This window comes from Chanodichthys erythropterus, chromosome 14, assembly GCF_024489055.1.
Source record: "Chanodichthys erythropterus isolate Z2021 chromosome 14, ASM2448905v1, whole genome shotgun sequence".
Lineage (NCBI taxonomy): Eukaryota > Metazoa > Chordata > Actinopteri > Cypriniformes > Xenocyprididae > Chanodichthys > Chanodichthys erythropterus.
In genome coordinates, this window is record NC_090234.1 from 12,953,285 (window position 1) to 12,981,232 (window position 27,948).

The window sequence follows — 27,948 nt, forward strand, 5'->3', positions numbered from 1 at the left end:
GCAGAGGATCTCTTGTCTCGGTCTCGAGCTAGACTCGGTCGCACGGACTGCGCGTCTCACCAAGGCGCGCGTCCAGTCGGTGTTGAACTGCCTGAGCTCGCTCAAGCGCAGGACAGCGGCTCCACTGAAAGATTTTCAGAGGCTCCTGGGGCATATGGCATCTGCAGCCGCGGTAACGCCGCTCGGATTGCTTCATATGAGACCGCTTCAACACTGGCGTGGCAGTACGGCACGCTCCGTGTCCTCGTGACACCGAGCTGCCATCGCACCCTTGTCCGGTGGTTGGACCCTTCGTTCCTGTGGGCCGGAGTACCCCTCGAACAAGTGTCCAGGCACGCTGTGGTCTCCACAGATGCAAGTGGTCGTAGACACCATCACTTCCGCTAGAGCTCCTTCCACTAGGAATCTCTATGTGTTGAAGTGGAACCTGTTCGTCGAATGGTGCGCCTCTCGCCGAGAGGACCCCCGATCATGTTCGGTCGGATCCGTGCTTTCCTTTCTGCAAGATGGGTTGGAGCAAAGGCTGTCTCCCTCCACCCTCAAGGTGTATGTTGCCGCTATTGCCGCACATCACCATGCAGTTGAGGGTAAGTCCCTGGGGAAACACAATCTGATCGTCAGACTCCTGAGGGGGGCCAGGAGACAAAAAAAAAAAAAAAAGCAATCCTCCTCGCCCTTCCTCCGTACCCTCTTGGGATTTGACCCTGGTTCTCACAGCTCTCCGGGGTCATCCCTTTGAACCTTTGCAATCAGTCGACCTGAAACTAATGTCTCTTAAGACGGTTCTTCTGGTTGCATTGGCTTCCCTGAAGAGGGTAGGGGATCTGCATGCATTTTCGGTCGACGAAACGTGCCTAGAATTCGGGCCCGGTGATTCTCACGTCATCCTGAGACCCCGGCCTGGATACGTGCCCAAGGTTCCTACCACTCCCTTCAGAGATCAGGTAGTGAACCTGCAAGCGCTGCCCTCGGAGGAGGCAGACCCAGCCCTAGCTTTGCTCTGTCCCGTCCGCGCTCTGCGCGTTTACGTGGATAGAACGCGAAGCTTCAGGACCTCAGATCAGCTCTTCGTCTGTTACGGAGGCCAGCAGAAGGGAAAGGCTGTCTCCAAGCAGAGGATGGCCCACTGGATAGTGGATGCCATCGCCTTGGCGTACGAATCCCAGGGCGTGCCTTGCCCGCTCGGGTTGAGAGCCCACTCCACCAAAGGGGTGGCCTCCTCCTGGGCGCTGGCTCATGGCGCCTCGCTGACAGATATCTGTAGAGCTGCGGGCTGGGCGAACCCTGTCGAGTTCCTCCGCCTCCCCCTTCGGCTCGGACATTGCGGAGTGTCTGATGCCAGGCCTACATCCGTCGCTGACGCTGTCTGTTGGCTGGGGCCCATATGTCGTGACCCCTCTATGTGAGCGGTCCCATATGTGTATTTTCCACGGTTTAAAACTCCCTACGGGCCGAGTCCGTGTCTTTCCTTTAGCAGAGCCAGCTCTGCTGTCACCTGTCAGATGAGTCTCCCCCTACCAGGTGGAGCCATCCCAGGGACTCCATATGCGTACTGCCCCCCGGGCCAGTCCATGTGTGTATTTCCCACGTAAACTCCTCCCCCATTGGGTAGGTAGTGGTCTCCGCAGCGTCCCTCACGGGTTCGCTTCCCCAGTGTAGTCTAGTTTACTTAGTGGGTATTGATTAGACAGCAGTAGACTCTCTCGGTGTAAGCTCGCCCCCTTCACCGCCAGCCGGTGCTATGGGCGGCTGAGCTTGTGCTGGGCACTGGAAGGGGTTTCGTAACTGTGGCGCTTTAGTTGGGATCCCAATTCGTTGGTCACTACTGACATACGTCGAACGTGACCGACTGAAAGGGAACGTCTCGGTTACGTATGTAACCCTCGTTCCCTGAAGGAGGGAACGGAGACGTACGTCCCGTCGCTACAGTTTCTGTACCCTCGCTGTAGCGCGGACACCAGTTGTCTCCTCAGCGAAAAACAGAGTGCGATTGCATCTGCTTCCTATTTATATACACCTGTCGGGGGCGGTGCGCATTATGCAAATATCGCACGGCAATTCCATTGGCTTGTTTTAGTTTACACGAAGATGATAGGGCTCTCTAAGCGATATCCCAATTCGTCGGTCACTACTGACGTACGTCTCCGTTCCCTCCTTCAGGGAACGAGGGTTACATACGTAACCGAGACGTTTTCTTTATGCTTAAATAAAAAAGAAAAACAATGGAAAAAATTTAAATAATTTTTCTGACTCCATTGGCAGATATTTGTTCTTGTTTTAAATATAATCACTTCATTTTGATGATTTTTTCATTAATCAAGTCGTAATATCTTCAGTCATTTCTCTTCTCCAGTAAATATTTAGATATTTGTGCTGGAAAACAACACAGAAACACTGAGGAAGAACATCATTTTTTTACAGTGTATGTGTAAAAGAACCAAGTGTTTTCATATGTCAAAGCTGTTGTCTTGGTATATTTATTGAAATCAGACGTTTTTAATATTTTAAGAGTGCTGTAACCATATTTATATAACATTACAGTAATGTGATGACTCTGTTAGAGTTTAACTGTGGCCATAAATATGTATTGTTTCTATGTGACAAAAGCAAAGCAAAGTATATATACGACGTCAAATTGTGGCTTTGTAAAGATCAAACTGTGAGATAAAGAAGAACAGAAAGTCTTTGTTTAACCTTGTTCAGTAAGTTCAGTCTCTACAGCAGGTGGATCAGCTTCTGAAAACCAAAGCAGGCAAATTTTCAACATCTGTCTTAAAACAGCATTTTACAAATGTACGGTGTAAAATATAATATAAACTTTCTGAAAGTGGCCTGCCAACCTGTTTTATCTGCATCGCCTTCATCTAGTGTAGAACAACAATGAACAAACACTGATCAGTACAGTATGTTTGTAATAAAACGGCTACGTCACACTCGAAATATATTATGTATTTGAATTGCATATAAAATGTCAATTCAGTCGCATTGGACAGTTTTAACATAAGTGCATGCATTATAAGTGCTATTTTAAATGTTCCTAATTTAGTTTTGGACTCTCCTATAATAGATTTACATGCACACAAGGTCAAGAAACACTTTAATATTCTCATTATAAGATCAACTCTTTTCTAACAGTGTCTGAAACGGTTCGTTCAAGCATTCTGTCTCTCTAAACTCTGATTGGTCAGATCTATAAAACTTAAACATTCAGAAACAGCTCTATGACACACAACATGAAAGGGAATACTCGAAAAAACATAATAGGGACACTTTAAGTTACTTTTAGAAGAAAAAAAAACACACCCCACCATTATAAGCTTGAGGAAAAAACTAAATAAGGATGAGTTTGGGAAGAAAAGGTCCCAAATACCTTTTTGGGAAAGCAATTTGAGAATGCCACAAAGTTTGGACTGCCAAAGGACTAGCCACAAGTGTCAAAATAACACACAAACTTTGAGCAAGAGCTAGTGGAAAGACATTTAGCGTGAAGTGTCGTATTTCTACCTGCTTCAGCAGGAGCTTCTTCCTCAGCAGGTTCCTCTGCAGCTGATGAGGGCAAAATGAGTGAAATGAGTCAGATGCATATGATGGCGGCTGTTTATTTGGAGTATGTCTGGGTGTAGCAATGTTTAGTTTGATAACATCAGTCCTCGAGGATTGTTCTGTGTGAACGAGATGATTGTCCGACTCCAATGATTCACAGCGTTTCACGAGCACCATATTAAACATTGCATCTGCTTTTTTCACTACAGGGACATCATTTCAGCGACTGACTCTGACCGAAACGGCAAAAAATGTAATAGTCTAAACCACATTATTATTACAGGCTTCCCAGCCCCATGAATTTCTATGACTTTTCCAGTGCTTCATGATTACAGGATATTTTAAAATCATTTCATAAAGACTGCACTCAGACAGAGCAGCTTCTAACGATGAAATATTTTAAGGCTGAGCGTAACTAGAACGCATTATCTTTGAGAAATTTACATGATTTTTTCATGTTTCTTCCAGGCAGTGTCCAGAAGTGACGTCGGGCCAAAAAAAATTAACATCTTCGCCCATATTATTAAAACGACTTTGGTTTTTTGGTCTTCTCTTATATTTTAAAATGTTTAGAAATATTTTCCTCATATTTTGATGGTTAAATTGAACTTCTAGGGTCATTAGAAACAAATATCCCCTCTGGACGTCACTTTTGGACACTACTGTGTATCTTATGACTGATTTTAATGTTCATATTGTATTATACTGTACATCTCCTTGTCATGTCTGTTGTTTGTGGTGTATATTTTCCCTTTATTTCAGTGATATTTACCTGCTGGTGGTGTTGGCTGCTCGTCCTCTACAACATCTGAGAAAGCACACACACATGTGAGCTAAAAACCCTTTCATACATCACAGATTTTGTTTTGTACAGGATAAATGTGATGAATTTGAGCGTTGACACTACATTAGAAAGCTGTACCTGACTCGGAGTCTGTCTGTTCAGCGTCAGTCTCTGTCAACAACACAAAAGACAATAAATCACAATATTTCAAGGTGTATTATTATACAGACTCTGTGAATACATCTTTTATATGAACGCATTTGACTAACAGACTTTATTACCTGGCTGAATATTCTGATTATTATTAAATGCAAATATTTCCTGGACATTGACGTCTTTTATCAAACTGCATATTGCATTAAGACAGTTGAAGCCACAGTTGCGTCACAGTGATTTTACCACAGAAAAGAATTAGTGCTTTTTAGTATTATTTATGTACTATTTTTTATTAATATTTTAAATTAACCTATATTTTTTGTTTTTATTTTAATTTTAGTAAAAAAAAAGTCATTTTAATTACATTTTTATCTTTCTATTTAAGTTTACTTTATTTTGATTTAAATTTTAGTTTTAATTTATTTAATTTATTTTATTTATTTTAATTTATTTCAAAAGGCAACATTTCTAATTTTCATTTAGTTTCTTTTTTTTCACCTAATATTTAGATTTATTTCAGCTTTATTTCAATCACTTGATTCAATTTTTTTTCTCTATTTTTTAATAGTTTTAGGTTTATTTCTAGTTAACAATATTAATTCTTAAACTGAATCTTATTTCAGTCTGATTTCCATTTAACCCTCTGGTGCTCTTTGTCATTGTTGACTGAAAACTTTTACGTTTAGTTTTTAATTTTTTTTTTACTTAATCAGAATGGTGCGAAACTTGGTAAAGGTTTTGGCACTTGCTATGTGAACACAAAAATTACATAATGGACATGATTCAAAATGGTTAAATAGTCCTGAATAAAATAGTCACACTCGTGCTCCTTGTGGTCAAAAATGAGTGCATTGAAAATGAACGGAAGCGAATTTCATCTAGTGGAAGCGTTTGGTACTGCGCCCAAACAAACTCTTACTGAAAGCTCATTTTTTGAGATATCAAGCTCAGATTTGGAACACAACTAGTTTAGATTTATAGCTTTGATTTTTAGAGTAAAACGTGTTTTGGAAAATATATATTTCATATAAAATTTGAAAATAGTATTTTTGTGCATTTTGAAAACAAACATAAAATGCTTTAACTTTTTTTAAGTTCACTTTTAAACCTTTTTCACTTCAACAATAATCTTCCAAGCGTCGTCTTTAAAAGAGACCAAACTTCAGTCTGTGCTCCAAACAATAATAATAAGATTTACCAAAGTTTGAATTGGAAATTTCTATGCTCAAATAGTGAATAAATGGATTATAATTACTGCATAAATATTATTTAGTACAATAAAATCCCCTAAAAATACAAAATATTAAATAAAAAACATTATCAAACTAACATATATAGTACATTCATTTCATTGAAATAAAAAGGGTAATTTTTGACAGCTATGCAAAGCTTTCCATCTAATTTTTTTTTTTTTTTTTAAACCTTTTGTTGACCTTTTTCATGCTCAAACAGCAACATTACACACTAAAGAAAGATATAAGCATAATTTCAATAGTTTTCAGTTTAGTTCAGGTACACTTCTCACTCAGGATAAAATCACATGGTAAAGTGCTATATTTGTCTAACCTGCAGGAGCTGTGGCTTCATCCACAACCTCCTCCACTGGTTTTCCAGGTGTAGGTTCAGCGTCTCCAGCTGTAACGTCACAGAAAGCTCACAATCAGAGAGGTGACACTGTCCTCTAGATCTGACCACTACTGTGGCCTCTTCCTGTCAGCAACAGGAACATCAGCAGTTGTCAGTCCTCATACTTCTCTAACACGTGGCTTCTGGTTTGTGCCTCGAGCGTAACACAACCTTTGGCTCAGCTTTCTCCAAATGCACAGGTGACGATAAATCAGATACTCACGCTCTGCGTCGGTGAGAGACTCGTCTTTGGAATCAGGCGGTAAATCTTCTGAGGCTGTGTTGTCTGCGTATATAAAATCTATATGTTACATGTCAGGACAGTTCTGAGTTTCTCCCATAACCTCAGAAACATCCAGTGGGTGAGTTTATCAAGAAGAAACCTGTTAGAGGCCCCCGTATCAGGTGTACAAGAGCTGCTCATTACAGTATTGAATGACACTAGCTTTACATTACAATATAAACAATAAGAGCTTCTAGTGAGGATAAACATGAAGACAAACATCATGACACTGAAACACCACTGGAAGAACTCAAGAAGGTGGACAGAATAACAAATATAAATTTAAATCATATAATTTACTCGCCCTCATGTTGTTTCTTACACTTTCGTCATCAAAAAACACTATATTTATGATGTTTTGTGTCGCTCTTCACTGATAATCTTCTCAAATTTTTATTTCAATTACTGAACATAACTATTAATAGTTTTAGTTTTAGTTCAGTTTTCATTTTTATTTACTTCCAGTTAGTAATTTTAGTGCAACATTTCTCATTTTTATTTAATTTTATTGTTATATTTTATTTTAATTACTGACAATATTTTTAATAGTTTTATTTCAGCTTAGTTTTTATTTATTTTAATTTGGCAACTTTAGTTCTTCAACTTAATCTTATTTGAGTTAGTAGGCAACATTTCTCATTTTTGCTTTTATTGTTATATTTTATTTCAAGTTTATTGTAATTACTTAAAACGATTTTTAGTTTTAGTTCAGTTTTATTTTTTTTATTCATAACTAATAACTTAGTTCTTCAAATTAAACTTCTAAAAATTAATGTTTAATTTAATAGTTATATTTTTTTCAGCTTTGTTTTAATGACTGAAAAAAGATTTTGTTTTAGTTTTAGTTCAGTTTTCATTTTTATTTATTTTCAATTAGTCGTTTTAATGCATTTAATGTAACATTATTGTTATATTTTATTTCAGCTTTAATTACTGAAAACGATTTTTAATAGTTTTAGTTCAATTTTAGTTATTTTTATTCATAGTTAGTAACTTTAATTCATTAGTTAGTTTCCTTAGGCAACATTTCTAATTTTTGTTTAAGTTAATCGTTATATATTATTTCAGCATTATCTTAATTACTGAAGAAAAAAAAAAAAAAAAGTTTTAGTTCAATTTATTTTATTTTTAGTTAATAACTTTGGTTAGTTCTCAAAGACAACATTTCGGATTATGTTTAGTTTAAGTTCTTCATCTAATATTTCATTTGATTTCAGCTTTATTTTTTTAATTAAAATTACTTTTAAAAGTTTTAGTTTAAGGGTATGTTTACCCAACAACAATGTAATAAAAGTGCAAAAGTTTTTCACCAACAGACGACACAGTTGTCAATACGTTCACACTGATGCGAGAAAATGACTAAAATCGCTGTATTCTGCTGCCAGGCCAGTAGATGGCGATGTCACTTTGTAAAGAAACACTACGCGACTGTAGACTAAACTCGTAATACACACGCGCATGATATTGCTGTTTTTACAAATTTGGGTTTTTGTAGTTTACATGCAGATGATAATGGTATCGTTTTCAAAAACAAAATGGCGTTGTCGTGTAAATGCATTTTGTGCATTCGTGTAAAAAGGTGTTGTGTAAACGGCCCCTTTTGATGTAAACTATTCTTTTAAACTTGGAGTAAATATATCTAAATCGCAGGTGTACAAAAGAGAGTTATGTTGATCGGCAGTATGTTTCCGCTCTCAACACTTTCATATGTGTTTTCAGAGGCGCGCGAGTTAAATAACAGGCCCATTAGTCATTACAGCATTAGAAAGAAATGGTGGTGGAAGGCAGACAGACACTTAACTAGTTACTACATCCCAAAAAAAACCCTCTGAATCGGTGCCTTTGAGAGCTAGTTTTGACAAAAAGTTCACTTCATGCTCTGAACAAAGATGAAGTTCAGAACAGGGTGTTCAAAAGCACAGACTCACAAAACCTGGTCAATGCTTTATATTTGGAGAAAGCCAAAAATGGCTGCCAACGGTTAGAAATGGTGGGGAATCCATAATGATATGGGCACACGTCTTAAGAAAGTCATTTGATCGTACGATTCTATTGCTTGAGAACATGAGGCCATTTTACAGGACGCTGTGCTAACTATTCTGCATAATGACTCTATGTGTGTGTGTGTGTGTGTGTGTGTGTGTGTGTGTGTGTGTGTGTGTGTGTGTGCGCGGCTTCAAGAGAGCAAACGTACATCTGTGTTGTACTGCATTCTCTATCTCTTTCATATTACTTTCAACATTTACAATACCAGTCAAAGGTTTGGAAATATATTTCATTTTTTTCATTCATATTTCTTAATTTTTGCTCACCAAAGCTGCATTTATTTGATCGAAAATACAGTAAAAATTGTGAAATATTATTCCAATGTAAATCAGCTGTTTTCTATGTGAATATCTAGTAAAGTTTAATTTATTCCTGTGATCAAAGCTGAATTTTCAGCATCATTACTACAGTCTTCAGTGTCACATGATCCTTCAGAAATCATTCTGATATGAAGATTTGATGCTCAAGAAACATTTATGATTATTATCAATGTTGAAAACAGCCATATTTGTGTGGAAACTGTCATTCATTTTATTTTTCAGGATTCTTTGATGAATAGAAAGTTCAAAAGAACAGCATTTATTTGAAATAGAAATAATTAATAACATTATAAATGTATTTACTGTCACTTTTGATTAATTTATCTCAATATCAATTTACGTGCCCCAAAACTTTGAATAATATATCACGCGGTTTCCACAAAAATATGCAAATCATCATATCAGAATGATTTCTGGAGGATCATGTGACACTGAAGACTGGAGTAATGATGCTGAAAACCACAGGAATAAATTACACTTTACTGTATATTCACATAGAAAATAGATATTTTAAATTCTAATAATATTTCACAATTTTAACTGTATTTCTGATCAGATAAATGCAGGGCTGGTGAACAGAAGAGACACTTTAAAAAACATTAAATATATAAAAATAAGTAACAATAGAATTGTCTTGAAACTGAAAATTGTGCAGTGGATTTTTTCAGTTCTCAGCATGCTTTGCATAGGACTGGATTATTTTTATTATTATTTTTTTAATATATTTTACAATAAAAAAAATTGTGTTTATGCTACAAATTATTAACGGTCATATAACTCAATGTAGTTTGGTTGAACATAATTTCACCCGAAGCTGTTATCATGTAGAAAGATTGATAAAATAATATTTTTGTTGAACCAAAACTTTTGTTTTTAGAGCGTGCAACATTTAAATTAGAAGACTTTTCTTCTAGCAGAATAGTGTAATATCAGAGTACACATGTAAAGATGGACCATCTTACTTGTCTGAGAAATTAAAGTACAAAGTGTTATTTTGTCCACCTCATGAACATCCGTACTTCTACAGAAAAGCTTCTATAGGAAGCATAATCAGGTTGTTGTGGAACAAAATACAACGGTGAAGTTCCTATAAATTCGATCACACCCTCAAATTACTTCCATGATAGAGATCTCTTGCTAATATGATGTAGATCAGTAGTTCTCAACTGGTTTTGCCTCAGGACCCAGATTTTTTTTTGTTGGATATCAAGTAGCGACATCACCAAACCCGTATTTAATGTCACACATGTCGTATTTTCTTTTGTTTTTCCTTCAGCTGCTGGTTTTGAGCATGAGGGCCGTCAGCACTCACATCTATTTCATTTTGACTATACCAATTTGCACTTGTTGGCTTATGCAGTCTTTGACGTCAACAACGAAGAAGGGTATAGGAATGGTTTCTACTCCATTTTAAAAGCTGATTATTCTAATATGCACGATTATCTGATTAGTTGTGTTTTTGTTATTTGCATTTAGCATCTTTCCTCTCTGTTACCAGTTGAGAAGCACTGCTGTAAATATAGTGTATCCAGAGATATAGATCTTATCATCACCTTCATCAGGAACGGTTGATGGAAGGTCATCTCCCGGAGACTCTGGATATGAGATATGAGGTAAATTAGCAACCCACATTTATCATCTTTATTATGGGCACAAATGGTGTGCCAGGTGATATGCCTGACAACGTCAAAGGGATCACTTGAGTAAACAAGCTGTGAGAGACCGCTCTTATGAGGAACTGTAAAATAAACCTGACGTGAGAGCTGTAAAATCTTGCGATCTCTCAGTTTTATTGCTTTGGCACAAAGCAGAGGAAGTTTTCTAAAGAAGGGTGTGGTCACAAAACAGCTATGGCAGTTATTAGAGCATATGACATGATCCAAACGTACCGGCATTCTCAGCACCTTCCACACCGTCTTCTGAAAAACAAAACAGAAACAGACAGTCATATAACATTAGATTGAACCTAGTATTTCCAAAGAACTAATAGACCAGAAATATCTAGTTTATTCACACGACTGGTCATGCATTTGGAGTTAATTTAAGCTTTCATGACTTTACTATTACTATTAAGCATGTCTTAATATTATAATCGTGTGTTTGGGACATGGCTTTTAATGGTAAACTTTGTTTTTGTAATCAGGCTCTCAAAAATTATATAAAAATGTGGATTTAGATGTATTGGTTATCAGCTTAAAATATAAAGAGTTATCGGTATTGGCCAAAATTTTCACATCGGTGCATATATATATATATATATATATTAGGGATGCACGATATATCGGTCACCATATCGGTATCGGCTGATATATGTTCAGGCTCTCAAAAAAATTTTTTTCCGATTTATCGGCCAATATATCGGTTATTGGAATCGGCCAGGTGCATATATATATATATATATATATATATATATATATATATATATATATATATATATATATATTGTGCATGCTTATTTACTTATTTTTACATTTTGAAAATATTAATTTACCCCTAATTTTACATTTACATTATCTATGTCATCTTAAGCTCATTTAAAGTTCATATTTCATAGCACTAATAATTTAAAAATACATCTTCAGCTATCTATATCTATTTTTTTCATACTGTACTTTATAATAAAGAATAACTAAGTATTAATAACTATCATTAACTAGCAATGATCAATACATTACAGTATTCATTAATCTTAGTTAACATTAGTTCATAAAACTATAGTTCATGTTAGCTCAAGTCCATTAAATAACATTAACAGGTGCAACTGTATGTATTAGTAAATGTCGAAATAAACATTAACTATGATTAATACAAGTTTTTTTTATTGTTAGTTCATGTTAACTAATGCAGTTATTAACTAATATTATAACATATGCATATATATATATATATATATATATATATATATATATATATATATATATATATATATATATATATATATATATATATATATATATATAAATAAGCCAGTAGTGTTTATTTGTGCATGCACATTCCTTCTATTTTTACATTTATATTACCATTAATATCATCTGAAGCTCACTTAGTTCATCTTTAATAGTGTTAATAATATCTTTATCAATCTAAATCCCTTCTTTTGCACAGTGCATTTTAATGTTATGATGCACAAATTCACTTGTTGCATTTAATTTACTTTTATTTACTTTTAATTTACATTACCGACAAAACAATAAAGGAGTTTAACATGTGCCCTTTTGGTTATTAGTCATAAGAGAATGTTGATATCAGTGCATATTCTAAAACTGAATAAGGAATAAATGTCTTGACTGCTGGTCAGCATGGTAGAGATCTGGTGTGAAATGAGCTTTGATTAAACCAGATGCACCTTCCGTTTAAATGCAAATGGCGTGGTTTGTGTCATCTGACAGTGGCTTTGTTTTATTAGTGGACTCGCACATGAAGTCTTTATGCTTTTTGGGTTATAATATGACGCAGATCCATTACATAACACCTTCTTTCAAGTTTGTCACGTTTCAGTGGCTTTCAGGCCGTTGATTCAAGTGAAATTGTATTTGCATACTGCTAATGACACCAAGTGATTTCGTCCCTCAAGCTTTTAATTTCCAGAGCCGCTCTTTTATTTGATGTCGTTGGCACAGTTGGCAGTCGTCATATTAAGAGACACAAAAGAAGTTTACTCTTTGAGTAGAGAGGAGGATGGCGACACACCTGTCCACACAAACAGGAGTCCGTGAACAAAGAGTCTCTCTGCACAATCCCTCCCAAAATAAAAATCCACGGCTGTAGTAATGAATGCAGGAGACATTGCTGTGTGACGGGGTGAGAGAGGCACGCAAGCTCCCTCGGGTGCATCAAAAGCATCCCTTTCGTAATTCCAACGTGTTCTCCATATAGGGTGTGGTCTACATCTGGGACTAGATTGAATTTCTGGGACTACACCTCAGTCTTTCTCAATTTACAACACTGAACTAAATGCGTGTCTCCCGTCTACATCTGGATGAAATTTGCAATAAACAGGCCTGTAAATCATTGAGGAGGGACATGCTTCCTCAATATTCAGATTTCTAATGGCAGATAAACCTTATTACATGTGTTCCACCCAATCCTAAACATTTGGTTCCATCCTGTGAATATTTCAGAACTGTTGTACATGGATGAAGTCATTGAGAGACTGAGCAGCCAAAGCTGTTAGTCAAGAACACAATGTACAAAGGGGTGGGTAAGACTTTACTGCTTCAACATGTCTAACAAGTCATTCTCCAAGGGTCTTATATTAGTGACCAATAACACAGCACTCATTATGCTTGAATTTGCACTCATTTGTACATTAATAGTCATTTTGTGCCAAACATATAGAGCTGACATATAGAATGACTCTACTTAAAAAAGACATGCATGCTTCCCATTTCATCTTTCTTGTAATATATATATATATATATATATATATATATATATATATATATATATATATATATATATATAATTTGAAATATTAATACATGTATATAATTCATAATTAGGCAGAAAACAAACTAAAAAAACAAAAAACTTTGCATTGTTAGTAGTCTACTTTAAAGTTTTTTTCCCCCCTGACAAAACTACTTACCTTGCATCTTTACTCCAGTCACGATTAAACTTCCAAGGACGAAAATCCACAAGTATGACATCATTGTGGCTTGAATGGAACTGAGCTTGAATAAAGTCTTAAACGCAATTTACTTAAAACTCTTTTAAGATTTTCGTAGTACAAATCGTGTTCGCACGCATGTGGTTGGTGTGCAACTTTCCCACAACCTTTTGTTGTATAAACTTTCCTTGGGTGTGCAGCTCTGAATCCACCGCCCACCCACATGTGGGATTGACTTGTGCAGGATCCAATGGCAGGTTTGCCTCTCTGTTTCTCACTAATGTCTCATGCACACGGAGGATGCACGAGGAACCCCTCCCCCGCCCCTGTATCCGTAACATATCATGCCATTAGGTTCAACAAAAGCGAGCATATCTAGGCTTATTGATCCATCTGCCTCGTTTCCCTTTAGAAACCTCATTTAGATTCACAGCGGGGTTTCTCGTCATCCATGAACGATTCAAGCATGTTACATGCTCAGAAAGCCCTTTGCCCTCTGCCGTGCAACACCCACCCAACCCCCGACACAACAGGATAAACGTTTCCTTACCGTTGCGAGGGAACTTCCCTAAAATATCTAAACGAATGAATGGAGCTGTTTTAAAACCTAGTGAGCTGGCTACCTAGGCTTTCTGCTTGCCCCTAGGTTTTGAGACACAGCTCCATTCATCCGTTTCTTTGCTCTGGGGAAGTTTCCTCGCAACGTTTAGGAAACATTACTATTGAACTTGAGCCACACAGCGGTGAACAGTATGGCAAGCCGCTTTAGCATAAAATGTTTCCAGGTTTACTCGATTGCGTTTTCAGTAATAAAAATTTAATTATAGAGCTCTACGATTCAATTCTTATTAGTAATAATTACAATGAGAGAACTCTGTAATTAAAAATGAATAGAAGTCAATGGAGACGACTAGTAAACATTCATATAGATATCTAATTGGAATTGTTACTATTGAGAATTTAATTGTAGAGCTTTGAAATTAAAAATGAATGGAAGTAAATTGAGACATATGACTAGTAAAAAATTATCTGTAGAGCTCTCTAATCATAATTGTTACTAGTATTGAATTGTAGAGCTCTGCAATTGGATTCTTAAAGTCCCCCTGTGGTGAAAATATTTATATGAAGAGTTTGGTTCCAAAATGCGATAAACGCCATTTTCAAAAAAATTGAGTTTCCGCCAAAATCAGTATTGTATCTGGTCCGTATTGAAAACTAATTTATTAATTTTGCGCAATAATAAAAAATGCCGTTGTGTTATTCTGTCATGTTTCCTCGCTTTCTTTCCAAAACACGACAAACGCCAGTCTCCCTTCTCTACAGAATGCGATATATCCGCTCAACCAATCACAGCGCACCATTCCACATTCTGTAAACAGTAATGGCGGTGCTGTGAAAACACCCAACATCCTAATTTTACTTATCTGCTTTGTACTTTGTGATCAACAAAAACAGAAAAATGAATCATTTTGACAGCATTGATGAACCTGTGGTGTTTCTGCGACTTGGGTAAAGTTGGTTTTATATTTGCACATTCGGACTTCTGATAAATTCAGACTTTCCAATAAATGTGCAATAAATTAATGTTTGTGAATTTTAAGCAGTGACATGATATTGACAACCAACGACTGTCAACTTACAACATTTTTCACAGTCGATCAAAATAGGCAAGTATTGTTTGAATGGCATATTTACTTGTTAATGTCCACTGAATGTCCAATGCAGTGTGATTAACAAGGCTATTGAATACGGATGTCCGAATGTGCGAATATAAAACCAACTTTACCCAAGTGTTTCTGCGGTGGGGAAGAAATGCAAGTCATCAAATATAATCATTTACGTGAGGAGATTAAGAAGATGAGGCACTTGGTAAAGCTGTTGATTGTTCCACGACAGCATCAAACTTCTGTCACACTCCCCAAAACTGAATCATGGACAGTTTTTAAAAACTGTTTTTAATACCTCGGCAAATGTGTTTATTTTAATCGTGCGTGGTAATGACAAACAGAGACATAACTAATTTATAACATTAAGATGACTCATTGAATTAATTTTGGGAGCGATGACTGCATTTTTAGTCAAATGCCTGAATATAAGATTAGTATTGACAAAGTTCAGAGGCTGTTATATATGTGGATCAACTTACTTTGTTGCGTATTTTTTAATATGAAAAATAACTTTTATATTGATGGATTAATTGCATTTTGGGGAAAAAAATAATCAGTTTTTATAATAAACCTTTGAAAATCAAAATGTAGATTTGAATTTGTAATGTTTTTATAACCAAAAGATGCTATGTGAAAGTTTGAAACAGAAGATAGTGGTTTTCATCTTGCTGCTTTCTTGGTAAAGAAAACACGTTTATACTCAAATGAATCAAAATGGAGTTATTGCGTTTTGGAACAAAACTCTTCATATGCCTATCTGGTGTTTTTAACATGTTTTAAGACAAACCATGTGCAAATTCATAAGTCAACAACATTTCTGAGTATTTTCTGTTTAAAACTGCAATAAACCAAAGACCGTCTCAAACCCGCGGTTTGAAATCGCTGGTGTTTCTGACGTCACAAACTACCTGGTAACCAATCACATCAACATGTGGGCGGGCTTTAGCATATCATTAACTGACTGCACAAGGGAGTGTCACAAGAAGGTTATCCTGGTATATTTTTCTGTTGATATGAAAGCAATATGGCGGGTGTATGATGCATATTACGATGTTATGATGAACTATATGCCTTTCTTCCCTTATGTTCTGAGTTGTTCAATGTTCAAAGAGTTTTTAAGGATACTGATATTTAGAAGGCAGCTGTCTGACCTGTGAATGTGAACATGTTTTGTGTAACATTAGCTACACATTATTAGCTGTTTGATAACATAGTCAAGCAAAACGCTAATCATATTAATTACCATTATGTTTTGACATTTTAAAAAGCGATACCATTGTGTAGCGCTTACCTCAGAAAGTTGACCGAGCGGATCTCGTCTGAGCTTGTGAGAGAGAGTGGAGGCGGAGCTAATTATCATATTCATAGATCCATGTATATTAAATGAGCCAAGGATATAGAGTTACATTCAAGCTATTTTAAGGCATTAAGAATTTTTTTTCACAGAAAAGAAAAGCATTTAAATATATATTTTGGTGATCAAAGATGAGGTTTAGGGAGAAAATTATTGACTACAGGTGGACTTTAATAGAAAAATGCATTAATGTCAAGTGACGCTGGGAACATTTTAAGATAAAACAGCTTGCCATAAAACAGCAACGCGTCGAGACAAATTGCTCAGGTTCTGGAGTTAAATATCACATATCTCTTCAGGCACGTTTGGTAATGTCTTGATGTAAATGCAAATTCTTTGTTTACATAGTTAAGTTATCACAAGGATGTGACTTTATGTTAAAAGTCGTTAGTTTAAACAACAGTTTTGTTTTTTGTGGTTTGTAAGTAGGCTAACCACAAGAAAGTGTAGCCTACAGTGAGGGAAAATGGTGTAGGGTTTACTTAGAAACCGTTTCACTCAGAAATTGCTCAATTTTACAATAATAACAACGAAATCGCAAGTAACATTGAATTAAACGTGAAATTTCGCGACTGAAATATAGTATTTCCTTGTAAAACGTATTCCGACAATCGATGTTTTATTTACAACTTTGAGAAACATTTTTTTTTATTTTTTTTTTATTATTGTAAGTTAGTTTACAAGTTGTGCGCGAATTTCATGACGCTCGCGAACATGCTGCGATCGCTTGAGGAACCATGTGATCACCAGCCATCGGGTGGAACATTGACACAGTGTCGTCATTTGGCATTTTATAGATTTACTCTTCATGAAAACCTCAAAAAGGCAGTATTTTGTTGAAAAATATATTTTACATTTGGCTAAATATCCAAAAAATCGAAGCGAACCAAAAGATTGCGCCCCAAAAATCTTTTAACCCCTGGAAATATGTAGATGTATTACATAATCTTCTCAATGGTATTATTATTTTTTAAAAGAAAAAAACTTTTAAGTGAAACAAAAGTGAGCAATTGCACTTGTTTCCATCAATGAGAGTTAATCTCTGTGGTCTCCCCTTTACACGGAGCTCCATTGGACAATTCCATCTGATGAAGTTGAAAAGGCGAATCAACCTGTTCCACACCAGAGCCGCTGCGCCTGCTCTCCTCCCGAACATGATCAATCTGCCTTTCTCTAGATGATCGCTCGTGATGTCTTTAGCTCGTATGTTTGTAAATCATTCGCGGGAAATGTCAGTGCATGAGATTCCATCAAAACCCAAAGGTTCGCTCGGATGGTAGAGCATCCATGCGCCTCAGTGGACTGTTGCGAATTGTGCTGCTTTTGCGCTGGCTGCTGAAATGCAGTCTCTCATATCACCAGTGACTAAGGCTATCCTCGTAGCTCTGTTTATTTTTGCCATTTTGCTCATCCTGTATGTAATACTGTGGTATATATGCAGAGACGTGGACTGTGATCACGGCATTTGATTTTGGAGACCGAAGCTGCGGAGAAGTCAGGGTGACCCCGGTAAGTCCGTCGGCATGCCCTTCCTTCATTAACACGTTATCTTTCTTGCATCGCGAAATAACAGTGGATAGAAATCATTAAGTTATGCATCATTCGTTTTCCATTACATCTCAATATTGAACGCTTGAATGATAGAAATGTCACTCTGCAATGACTCCAAGCATCATCATCTTGTTAATTACGAATGAAACGACACGCAAGCGATCGTTTATCTACGAAAAAGAATGCATTAGTTATCCATTGAGCTCACGAACCAATTTGGTTCCACGCACGTTCTGGGAACGGTATAGTTATAAAAATAAATCAAAAAGAATATTCTTAGAATTTGATGAATCGGTTCCAGAAATAATCCATGCACTAACGTTAAGGTATAGGGCTGTACCGATAAAATCGCCAGAGCAAAAGGTGAAGGAAGTCCAATTTTATTTTCCAAGCATTTCCAAGATTCCACTGTCGAAAACAAGTTAAACAAAAGTCCAGCGCAAGCAAACAGCATCTTCACAAATGAACCAATTCTTATCCAATTTTGCATCTACTATAATGTTGCAATCGATTGTTTTTTTTTTTAACTCTAGGCTAATAATATTTGGCCACTGTTTTGGTTTTCAATACTGAATTGTAAACGTTCCTCTTTTCCTGGCACTGACCGCAGCTTTGCAGCAGTTTATTGCAGTCTTTGAACTTGGAAAAAGCGTGTCATTCATTCAGCACTCTGGGACTTGAGATAGACTGCGTGTCGAGGGTAATGGTTTTTCTGCTTCCCATAGAGATCGTGAACAACACTCTTCTTTAGTGTCCGATATTGCTGTCTTAATTTAATAATCCTTAAACGCGTGCTATTAATCTCTCGGTTAATGAACATTATAGTTGAGGCGCTCTAAACTCTAAGTGAACCATGCATATTTTTTATGCTCTACATGCTCACATTATTGGTTAAAATGGCTATTATGGGTTGTGAAGGAGAACCCAAGGGCAGATGCAAATTGCCACCACTGCAGTGTATTTGAGGAGCGCACTGTTGAACTCATCTCAGGGTTCACAAACACTGGCGTTTCAAACGCTTTAATTATCACAGACAGTTATGCATTTACATCAGTCGCTTTGCCAAATAGATCTGTCAAAGTTGGGCAAATTTATTCATGCATATGTCAAATCAAGTCTTTTTGAGTGAGAAAACGGAGTAAAAGGCATGAATAGATCTCTGCTGTAATGGTTAATTTTATTGTCATTCCAAGAGTGGGCTGGAATGGGAACAGACAGAAGTGTCACAATGAAAGTGCATCCCCAGACAAATCAGATCAAATGCTCCTGCTGGTCCACTGCTCCACAACTGTCTGTCTGTCACTCAACAGGTTTTGATGGTCATGTGGGGAATTCACTTGATCTGAATTCCTTTATTCAGTCCTTTGAAGGAAACACACTAGTATGGCAATGCACTGTAATACTATATATGTGAAGCTCCACATAAATCGTTATTTATTTGTGTTTCAAAGCAGTCTTATGAGGCAAACCTCGCTGTAGCTGTTCTTCACTGAGATGTCATTCTGCTTTTATTCTCATCTCAATTCAGAGCATGCATTGGTAATCGGATGATCTGGTATTATATTGGAATTCTGGGTACGATTTTTATGTTGCGGGTCAAATTGACCCTAATTGGATTCAATACAATTCACGAAAAATCCCTCTTTGAAAAAAAAAAAAATAAATAAATAAATAAATCAGGTAAAAATAGTTAACCTTTAATATTAATATTTCTTTCACATTATTAAAAATAAATAAACATGAGAAAAAAATATTTGAGAACTATTTTAACCTTTTTTAAAAAATTAATACTATAAATAATATTGTACACTCTAAAAATGCTGGGTTGTTTAAACCCATGTTTGGGTCAAATATGGACAAACCCAAGCATTGGTTTAAATTAAAAAGTTCAAACCTAGGTTAATTTAAACCCATGTTTGAGTCAAATATGGACAAACCAAAGCATTGGTTTAAATTAAAAAGTTTAAACCTAGGTTAATTTAAACCCATGTTTGAGTCAAATATGGACAAACCCAAGTGTTGGTTTAAATGAAAAAGTTTAAACCTAGGTTAATTAAAACCAATGGTTGGGTTTTTCCATATTTGACCCAACCATTGGTTTTAAATTAACCTAGTTTAATTTAAAAAAATGTCTGGGTTTGTCCATTTTTGACCCAAACATGGGTTTAAATTAACCTAGATTTATACTTTATACCAACGGCTGGGTTTATCCATATCTGACCCAACCATTTCGTTTTAAATTAACCTAGTTTAATTAAAACCAATGGCTGGGTTTGTCCATATTTGCCCCAAACATGGGTTTAAATTAACCTAGGTTTAATCTTTATACCAACGCCTGGTTTATCCATATCTGACCCAGCGAAACTAATATTCCTGAAATGATAAAGCCTTCAATGCCGAGCTTTTCCAGCTTAGGACGATTGCCAAAATGAAATCTTTCCTTCTAGTCAAGGCCTTATAAAATGATATTTCATTGAGATTGGACTATTGCAATTCATTGTATTTAGGAGTCTTTCAGTCTTGTCTTTCTCATCTCCACTTGGTCCAAAATGCTGCGTCCAGGTTTTTAACGGCTTCTAGAAAGAGGGAAAGTATTACACCTAATTAGTTTGCATTGGCTTCACGTTGAAAATCGAATCCAGTTTGAGACTTTATTGTTTGTTTCTAAGTCTTTGAATGGTTTGGCACCACATCTGATCTTCTTTCTTACCATCAGAACAGTCGATCTTTAAGGTCATCTAACAGTCCCTGTTGTTGTCTGTACCTATGAGACACGTTTAAAACTTAAGGAGGATTATGCTTTTTCAGTTGAAGCACCTCAGTTATGGAATAGCTTGCCCTCTTATTTATAATCTTTCTATACAGGTTTTTAAATCTTCCCTTAAGTTGTATCAATTTAAATTGGCTTGTGAGTTATGAGGCTTATGAAACAAATTCAGTTATCAGCTCTACAGAAGACAATAGTGTCATTATTCAGCTCAATTCAGTTTCTCATCTGATAGTGTCAGTGCAGTCAAATCGATAATATTACTGAATATTAAGTGTGCAACTAAGAAAGCCAGTCACCATCTGACCGGCCGACCGGAAGCGAGGTGGTGTCTGTTTAAATTCGTGCCCTTGACAAGGCAGGGAGGTTGTGTTTGGCCAGATGGAGGAGGAGGCATCGGAGATAAGGAACTCCTGGAAACGTAATCGAGTGGCAATCATAGAAAGTGGGCCAGGAAGGGTTCTCTCGGGACGAATCTGAAGCAGTCCATGTTTCTCCGCCTGCGAAACCACCAAACGCTCACTTTCAGCTGTCAGTCGGATTCCTTCCACCCAAGCTGCTGTGTGACACAGGAGATATAATAAAGTCAGACATGGATGCGCCAAAGAAAAGGGTTTATAAATAGACGATATGAGTCAACTGTTATGTAAAGTGACATTTTGTGGAAACGGATGTAATCCAGATTTGAATTGGATTAGAAATGTTCTATTTACATGGCCGGCAAATTCCATGCGGTTACATTGCACGCATTTTTTTTATTATTTAACTACTGTTCAGAGAGGAAAAGTGGGTAACACTTTGTTTTATATAGAATTGTTCTATATTCTATATACTGTTGTACTTAATGCAACTACATCAGAATTAACTGTAATTAAATTACAGAAAAACCAAGAGTAATCCCTTACTTTTTCCAAGTGAAAAGTAATTAAATTACAATAAGTAATTACTCAGGGCTTAGAGTACATTTACACTACAACGATGTACTAAAAACACAAAAGTTGCATACAGACAACAATGTTGTCAAAAACGATCCCCGTTCACACGGATTTGTGAAAACGACTAAAAACGCTGTATTCTGCTGCCAGGCCAGTAGATGGCGATGTCACTATGTAAAGAAACACTACACGCCTATGGACAAAACACGTAACACACATGCACATGACGTCACCATTTTCACAATTTCGAGTTTTTGTAGTTTACATGGAAACGATAATGGTATTGTTTTAAAAAACTTGCACTTTGAAACCTGTTTTCAAAAGTTTGCATTTTCAGGCTCCCAAAAAGCTGTTGTCGTGTAAATGAACGGCCAAAATGCATAAAAAGTTTTCCGTTTTTAGTTGAAAAAGGTGTTGCATAAACAGCCCCTTAAATACACAGGACTTAATGACAAGCTTAACCAGAACCAGGTGTGCAACATAATTAGTAACCATGACAACAAATGAAGATCGGGAACGTGGGAAACAAAGGAAACAGGAACAGAGCACAGGAAAACAATGTGATGCAAACTAAAAGTCCATGAGAACATTTTGCGATAATATAAACAATCAAGCAGTTGATATTTGCTATCTCTTTACCTGAGTGTGTATGTGTCCAGGTAAGGTTGGATATTCAGTATATTAGTTGTATAATTTGTTATTAATTATTAGTTAATTTGTGTTATTAATTCATCATGGGACGATTTTAAGACCTGTTGTGCCAAAAAACAAACAAACAAACAAAAACATGATGTAAATTCACATCTTTACCCTTCATTTAAGTACAATTAAAGATTTTGTAGTCATATTGCATATGTGTGCTTGGAGTCAGTTGTTTTGTTTGTGATAATAACGCAGTGAAACATGACAAATTGTGCAATATCATTCTTTCCAGATAAAGAAATAATGAACACGAGCAAAAACGAAAGAGAACCAACCAAATAGTAATAATTATGTTGTAGTCAATGCTTTTTCTTGTCATCTTTTATTTTGTTTTTCTTTGCAGAGTAAAACAAAACCAAATCATTTTGCCAGACACCAAGTTTAGTTTTTTGTTCTTCCCTCAAATTTAAAATATTTTCCTCATGTTTTGATGGTTTTAAAATCAAACTTGTAGCATCATTAAAAACAAATATCCTCTCACTTTGGGCCAATGCTGTCTTAGTGAATCAGTATTCTCAAGCTCATTGCAAAATATAAGTCTTCAGTTTCCTCGCAGAAGCACATGCACTGAAAACGTGCAATCATAAAAGTATTATTTGGAGCAAATGTATGGCAAATCATTTAGCTTATGGAAAAGTCATCGTAAAATGGATAGTTCAGAAGAGACACTAGAAAAATAAAGTGTCACACCTGTGTAAGGCTCGGCTTCTTGTTGCTTTAACAATGGCTGGTAATGAACAGCATGGCATGGAAATGTTTTCTCTCTCTCTCCTAACTTGTCAGCGCACTTCTTGTGCATTCTGGCACTGAGGATAAACACAGTCATCCTGCATTTTCTGAGATGGCAGGCCTTTTGTCGTGGAACAGCTGGCACTGTAGATTCAGTAGCTGCGCAGGAAACTGTCAAGAGTGTTTTAGTACATGAGTTTGCATAGATTCAACGAAAGTGAGCATCGTGAAAGCCATTCGATTTCAATGTTTTTGGAAAAAATGGAACCAAATTGTACGATTAATCAGCCTGATCAGCCTGTTTCGACTGTCTGGTCTAGATGTTATTCAATGCATGCAAGTTCAACCTATAATACCAGTTTAGGACTACAACATTTGTTTTGTTTTTATCTTTCACAGGTTTGCCTTAACACAATGGCAAAGTTGCAATAGTGACGTGTGGCTCCAAAGGACTTGGGTATGAGACGGTCAGACAGTTGACGAATCTGGGAATTTATGTCATATTAGGTAAAGTCCAGCCTTTCCATTATTTTTTGTAATACAATCACCTGGCATTGAGCTCTGAGCCTCTGTTCTGCAGAAATGATGAAAGTCAGTTTTAAGCCTCAGAAAATGTTATTAGGACATTAAAATGAGATCATGGATGTACAAGTGAGGCATCTGAGTCTGGCTTTGATTTATAACATTTAGGAACAATTCAGAAAACACTAAACTGACCATTTATCATTGAATTTGCAGAAAAATAACTACATTTGTGACATGTACGGTTACTGTGATATATATTATTTTGCTCTCCTAGTTAAAGGGTGGGTGGAAACAGTGCAGTGAAGTTGCCTTTTGATGTTTCTCTGTTAATCTGTGGTTATGAATATTCTGTCGAAACACAGCTGTAATCTATGACAGATGTCGTGCCTGCTGATTGTTATCTGTTATAATGTGTTTGGGAGGAAGAGGTTTGTGCTGTCTGCATGTGTCCGGCTGGAGCAAAGACTTTTCTCAGCTGTGCTTCAAGAGCTTTTTAATAAGCAGATTCTAGACAGGGCTGCAGTCGCTTCAGAACTGAAGAATCGACTCCCTAGAACTGAACTGAACTGGCAACATCACACAAGATGTTGAATTAAATGACAGGGACAGGAGTTTACCAAATTCAAAGACCTAGATATTTTGTAGCACTTTTATGAAAGTCATAATTTTGACTTTTTTAATCTTATAATTTCAATTTTTTTAAATATCCTAATTATGACTTAAGCCGGGGACACACCTAACGATTAGCTGAAACATTCTAAGACTGAACTGAACACACATACAGCGACTGTTTCCTTCAAGAGCCTGTAATCGCAGACTGAACGCAACTGGACGCGTTTGAGCGCGATCAGTCATAAGTATCAATTTACATTCATAATCGGCCTTACAATCGTTAAGTGTGTGCGCGGCTTTAGTATGCCATAATTTTTATTTATCTTTTTATCTCATAATTGACTTTGTATTTCATAACAATGACTTAATTTCATCATTTTTGTCATGTCATAATTTTGACTTATGTCATAACTTTTTTGTTGTTGAAGATGTAGACATTTTTAAGCATGTTTATGAAAGTCATAATTTTGACTTTTTAATATCATAAATCTGACTTATGTCAGATTTGGTCATAATTATGACTTAGTATGTCATAATGTTAACTTTCATCATAATTTCAAAATTTGTCAATTTTTATTTTTTTTATTATTTTTTAAAATATCATATTTATGACTTAGTATGTCATAATTTCTACTTTCTATCTCATTTTGACTTTTTCACTTGCCATAACTTTTTTGGTTGTTGAAGATGAAGTCATAATTTCCAATTTTTTTTTTTTTTTTAATCTCATTTTGACTTTTTATCTCATAATTATGACTTAGTATGTTGTCTTTTTATGTCATAATTTCAAATTGTCATAACTTTTTTTGTTGAAGATCTAGATATTTCTAGACATTATGTCATAATTTCGATTTTTTTTAAATCTCACAATTTAGATTTTTTTTAATCTCATTTTTATGATTTAAAAGACAGATTTAGTCATAATTATGACTTAATCTCATAATTTTGACTTTTTAATATCATAATTATTACTTAGTATGTCATATTTATGACTTTTCTCAGAATTTTAAGCAGTTTTATGAGTCATAATTTAGACTTTTTCAATCTCATTTTTAATCTCACAATTATGTCTAAGAAACACAGATTTGGTCATAATTATGACTTAGTATGTCATCTCCTGATTTAAAATGTCATAATTTTGTCATAGCTTTTTAATGTCATAAGTATGATTTGGTATGTCACAATTTTATCTCATTTTGACTTTTACGACTTTTTATGTCATAGTTTTTTTGTCATAGTTTGTCATAATTTCTTATTTTCTGTCATAGTAACTTATGTCATAACTTTTTTTTGAATATGTAGACATTTTGAAGCACTTTTATGACCTCTTAAGACAATCAAAGTACAGTTGGGTTTGTTCTGCTCCCTCCGCTTCAGCACAGTTAATAGGAGCAGATAATTAGGTTATACATTTAACTCCCAGAAGCCAGAAATATTACCTGGCAAATTACTGCCTTTGGGCAGCGTTCTTAATTACCAACTACTCTTATTAAGAATATGATAATGAAGTTCTGTGCTGCAGTCACGATATCGATATGTTGAAAACAAAAGTCTAATTGGTTGAGTTGCGTTTGACGCCGCTGCAAAATGCAGATGATTTATCTGATTTATTTACAGCATTTTTACATTGTATTCAATCCATGCAAAAGCTTTCAGTTTGTGGTCAACCAAACAGTATTTCATTGGCCACTGCAGATGCCAATACCTATAATAATAGAGCAAGTGAGATGCATAGATGCCAATTATTTTGCACATATTCACTATGATAATTGTAAAAAAAAAAATCAATCCGTCTAATCAGTCAAGTGGGCTCAAAATGGACAAATATCGAATGAATAATGAGCCTTGTGCACCACATTACAAAGACCACATGCAATTATTCTGTCATGAAACAATAGCTAATTGAGGCTTTTTGTTAACTTTCAGTCTCATAATGAAAAGGAGGGTTTGGCTGCTGTGAAGAAGCTTTGTGAGGAGATCAGTGACGCTCAGGGTAAGTGAAGCTCTTCTGTCTTTCACACATAAAGTGCAAAGATGTTGCTGACCATCAACGAGCTTCTATTCAGCTGTTTTGTGATGGACTATCTCATATTGTTGCCTTCTGTAATGAAAGTAATGCTTGTGTAGGACATCACAGGAGACGCTTGTGCCAGTTTTCAGGTTGTGCAGCTGAAGGAGACGCAGAATGAATGCTAATGCAAGTCAGAATTGATTATGTTGAACTAACTAACAAAATGTCAAGCTAAAGAGAAGGTGAAGAAAAACACGTGTGGAGTGCATAGGATGTAGTGCTTTCATGTTGTTTGCAAACAATTATTATGTCCGAGCAGCTTGCCGTCTCTTCACCTAAACACGGCGCAAGAGGAAAACACAAGTCTGTTCTTTTGCATATTGGCACTGTTTTTTTGTGCATTTTGAACAAATCAAGCAGTAGAACACGTTAATTCTTTCCAACTTGTGACAGTGATGTGCGTCCTGCTGTGTTCAACAGAGCAAGTTTGTTTTAAATCGTAGTTGCTTTAAGATGTATTCGTGGTGTTTTCAGGTTGCCCGGCAATGCTTCTGTATGGACAAGCCTTAAAAGATTCATTCTAGGCTTTAGTCAGTTATAAATCAGTCAGGAACATGCAGGTGGCCTCCGGGCCCCTGCAGGCGTTTGCTAGAAAATGATGAGCTGCTGGACACAAAATAAAATCAATATGTTGCAATCAATGGCCATTACTCAATCATATAAAGCCTGCTGTATCGTATTTGTAGCTCATTTCTGAGGCCTCGAAATTACCAACATGAACAAAAATGATGAAAACATGCTTTCTGTTGCCTGATTGATACACTAAAAATGCTGGGTTAAAAACAACCCAAGTTGGGTTGAAAATGGACAAACCCAGCGATTGGGTTAAATACTGGGTAGTTTTATTCAACCCATCTATTGTTTAAAAATGACTATATGTCTGGCTTAAAATGAACCCAGAATATGTTGAAAATTAAAAATCAGACACATAATTACTAGAGGCAACAATAATAATCAAAATGTGAACATTTATTAATAAGCAATTTGATAAATGTTTATTGTTTAATTATTATTCATTAAACTTATTGATAAATGTTAATTTATTAAACATATGAATGTTAATTTATTAAACATATTAATGTTAATTTTTAACATATTTTGGGTTCATCTTAAGCAAAAATACAGTAATTTTTAAACAATAGTTGAGTTAAATAAAACTACCCAGCAGGTTGGGCAAACATTTAACCCAACCGCTGGGCTAAAACAACCCAAGGTTAAAATAACCCAATCAATGGATTAAAACAACCCAACCGCTGGGTTAAAACAACCCAAGGTTAAAACAACCCATTCATTAGTTAAAAAAAAAAAAAAAAACAATCCCTGGGCTAAAACAACCCATTTGCTGGGTTAAAACAAAACAATTGCTGAGTTAAAACAACCCAATCAATGGATTAAAACAACCCAATCAATGGATTAAAACAACCCAATCGCTGGGTTAAAACAACCCAACCACTGGGTTAAAACAACCCAACCACTGGGTTAAAAATAACCCAATCAATGGATTAAAACAACCCAACCAGTGGGTTAAAACAACCCAATGTTAAAACAACCCAACCATTGGGTTAAAAATAACCCAATTTATGGATTAAAACAACCCAACCACTGGGTTAAAACAACCCAACCACTGGGTTAAAATAACCCAAGGTTAAAACAACCCAATCGCTGGGT

The 27,948-nt window shown here is 35.9% G+C and overlaps 1 protein-coding gene and 1 long non-coding RNA gene across 2 annotated transcripts in view; one reads left to right on the forward strand and one right to left on the reverse strand.

Moving 5' to 3' along the window:
• The window catches only part of si:ch211-39i22.1 (translation initiation factor IF-2), a 30,659-nt gene extending 16,966 nt beyond the window's left edge, over positions 1-13,693 (reverse strand). Inside the window, exons 1-10 of the mRNA XM_067409399.1 lie at positions 13,347-13,693; positions 10,648-10,677; positions 10,312-10,353; positions 6,333-6,395; positions 6,050-6,118; positions 4,466-4,498; positions 4,316-4,351; positions 3,505-3,546; positions 2,841-2,864; positions 2,695-2,736 (exon numbers count right to left, since the gene is read on the reverse strand). Of these exons, the coding sequence (XP_067265500.1) occupies positions 2,695-2,736; positions 2,841-2,864; positions 3,505-3,546; positions 4,316-4,351; positions 4,466-4,498; positions 6,050-6,118; positions 6,333-6,395; positions 10,312-10,353; positions 10,648-10,677; positions 13,347-13,410 (445 nt within the window). The 5' untranslated portion in view covers positions 13,411-13,693. The remainder of the gene's footprint in view (positions 1-2,694; positions 2,737-2,840; positions 2,865-3,504; positions 3,547-4,315; positions 4,352-4,465; positions 4,499-6,049; positions 6,119-6,332; positions 6,396-10,311; positions 10,354-10,647; positions 10,678-13,346) is intronic.
• A 4,144-nt stretch (positions 13,694-17,837) lies between these two features.
• Positions 17,838-26,196, forward strand: LOC137035770 (uncharacterized). Its single transcript, XR_010897116.1, has 3 exons — positions 17,838-17,897; positions 23,472-23,579; positions 26,136-26,196. It is a non-coding gene; the product is annotated as an uncharacterized lncRNA (long non-coding RNA).
• The last annotated feature ends 1,752 nt before the right edge of the window (positions 26,197-27,948 follow it).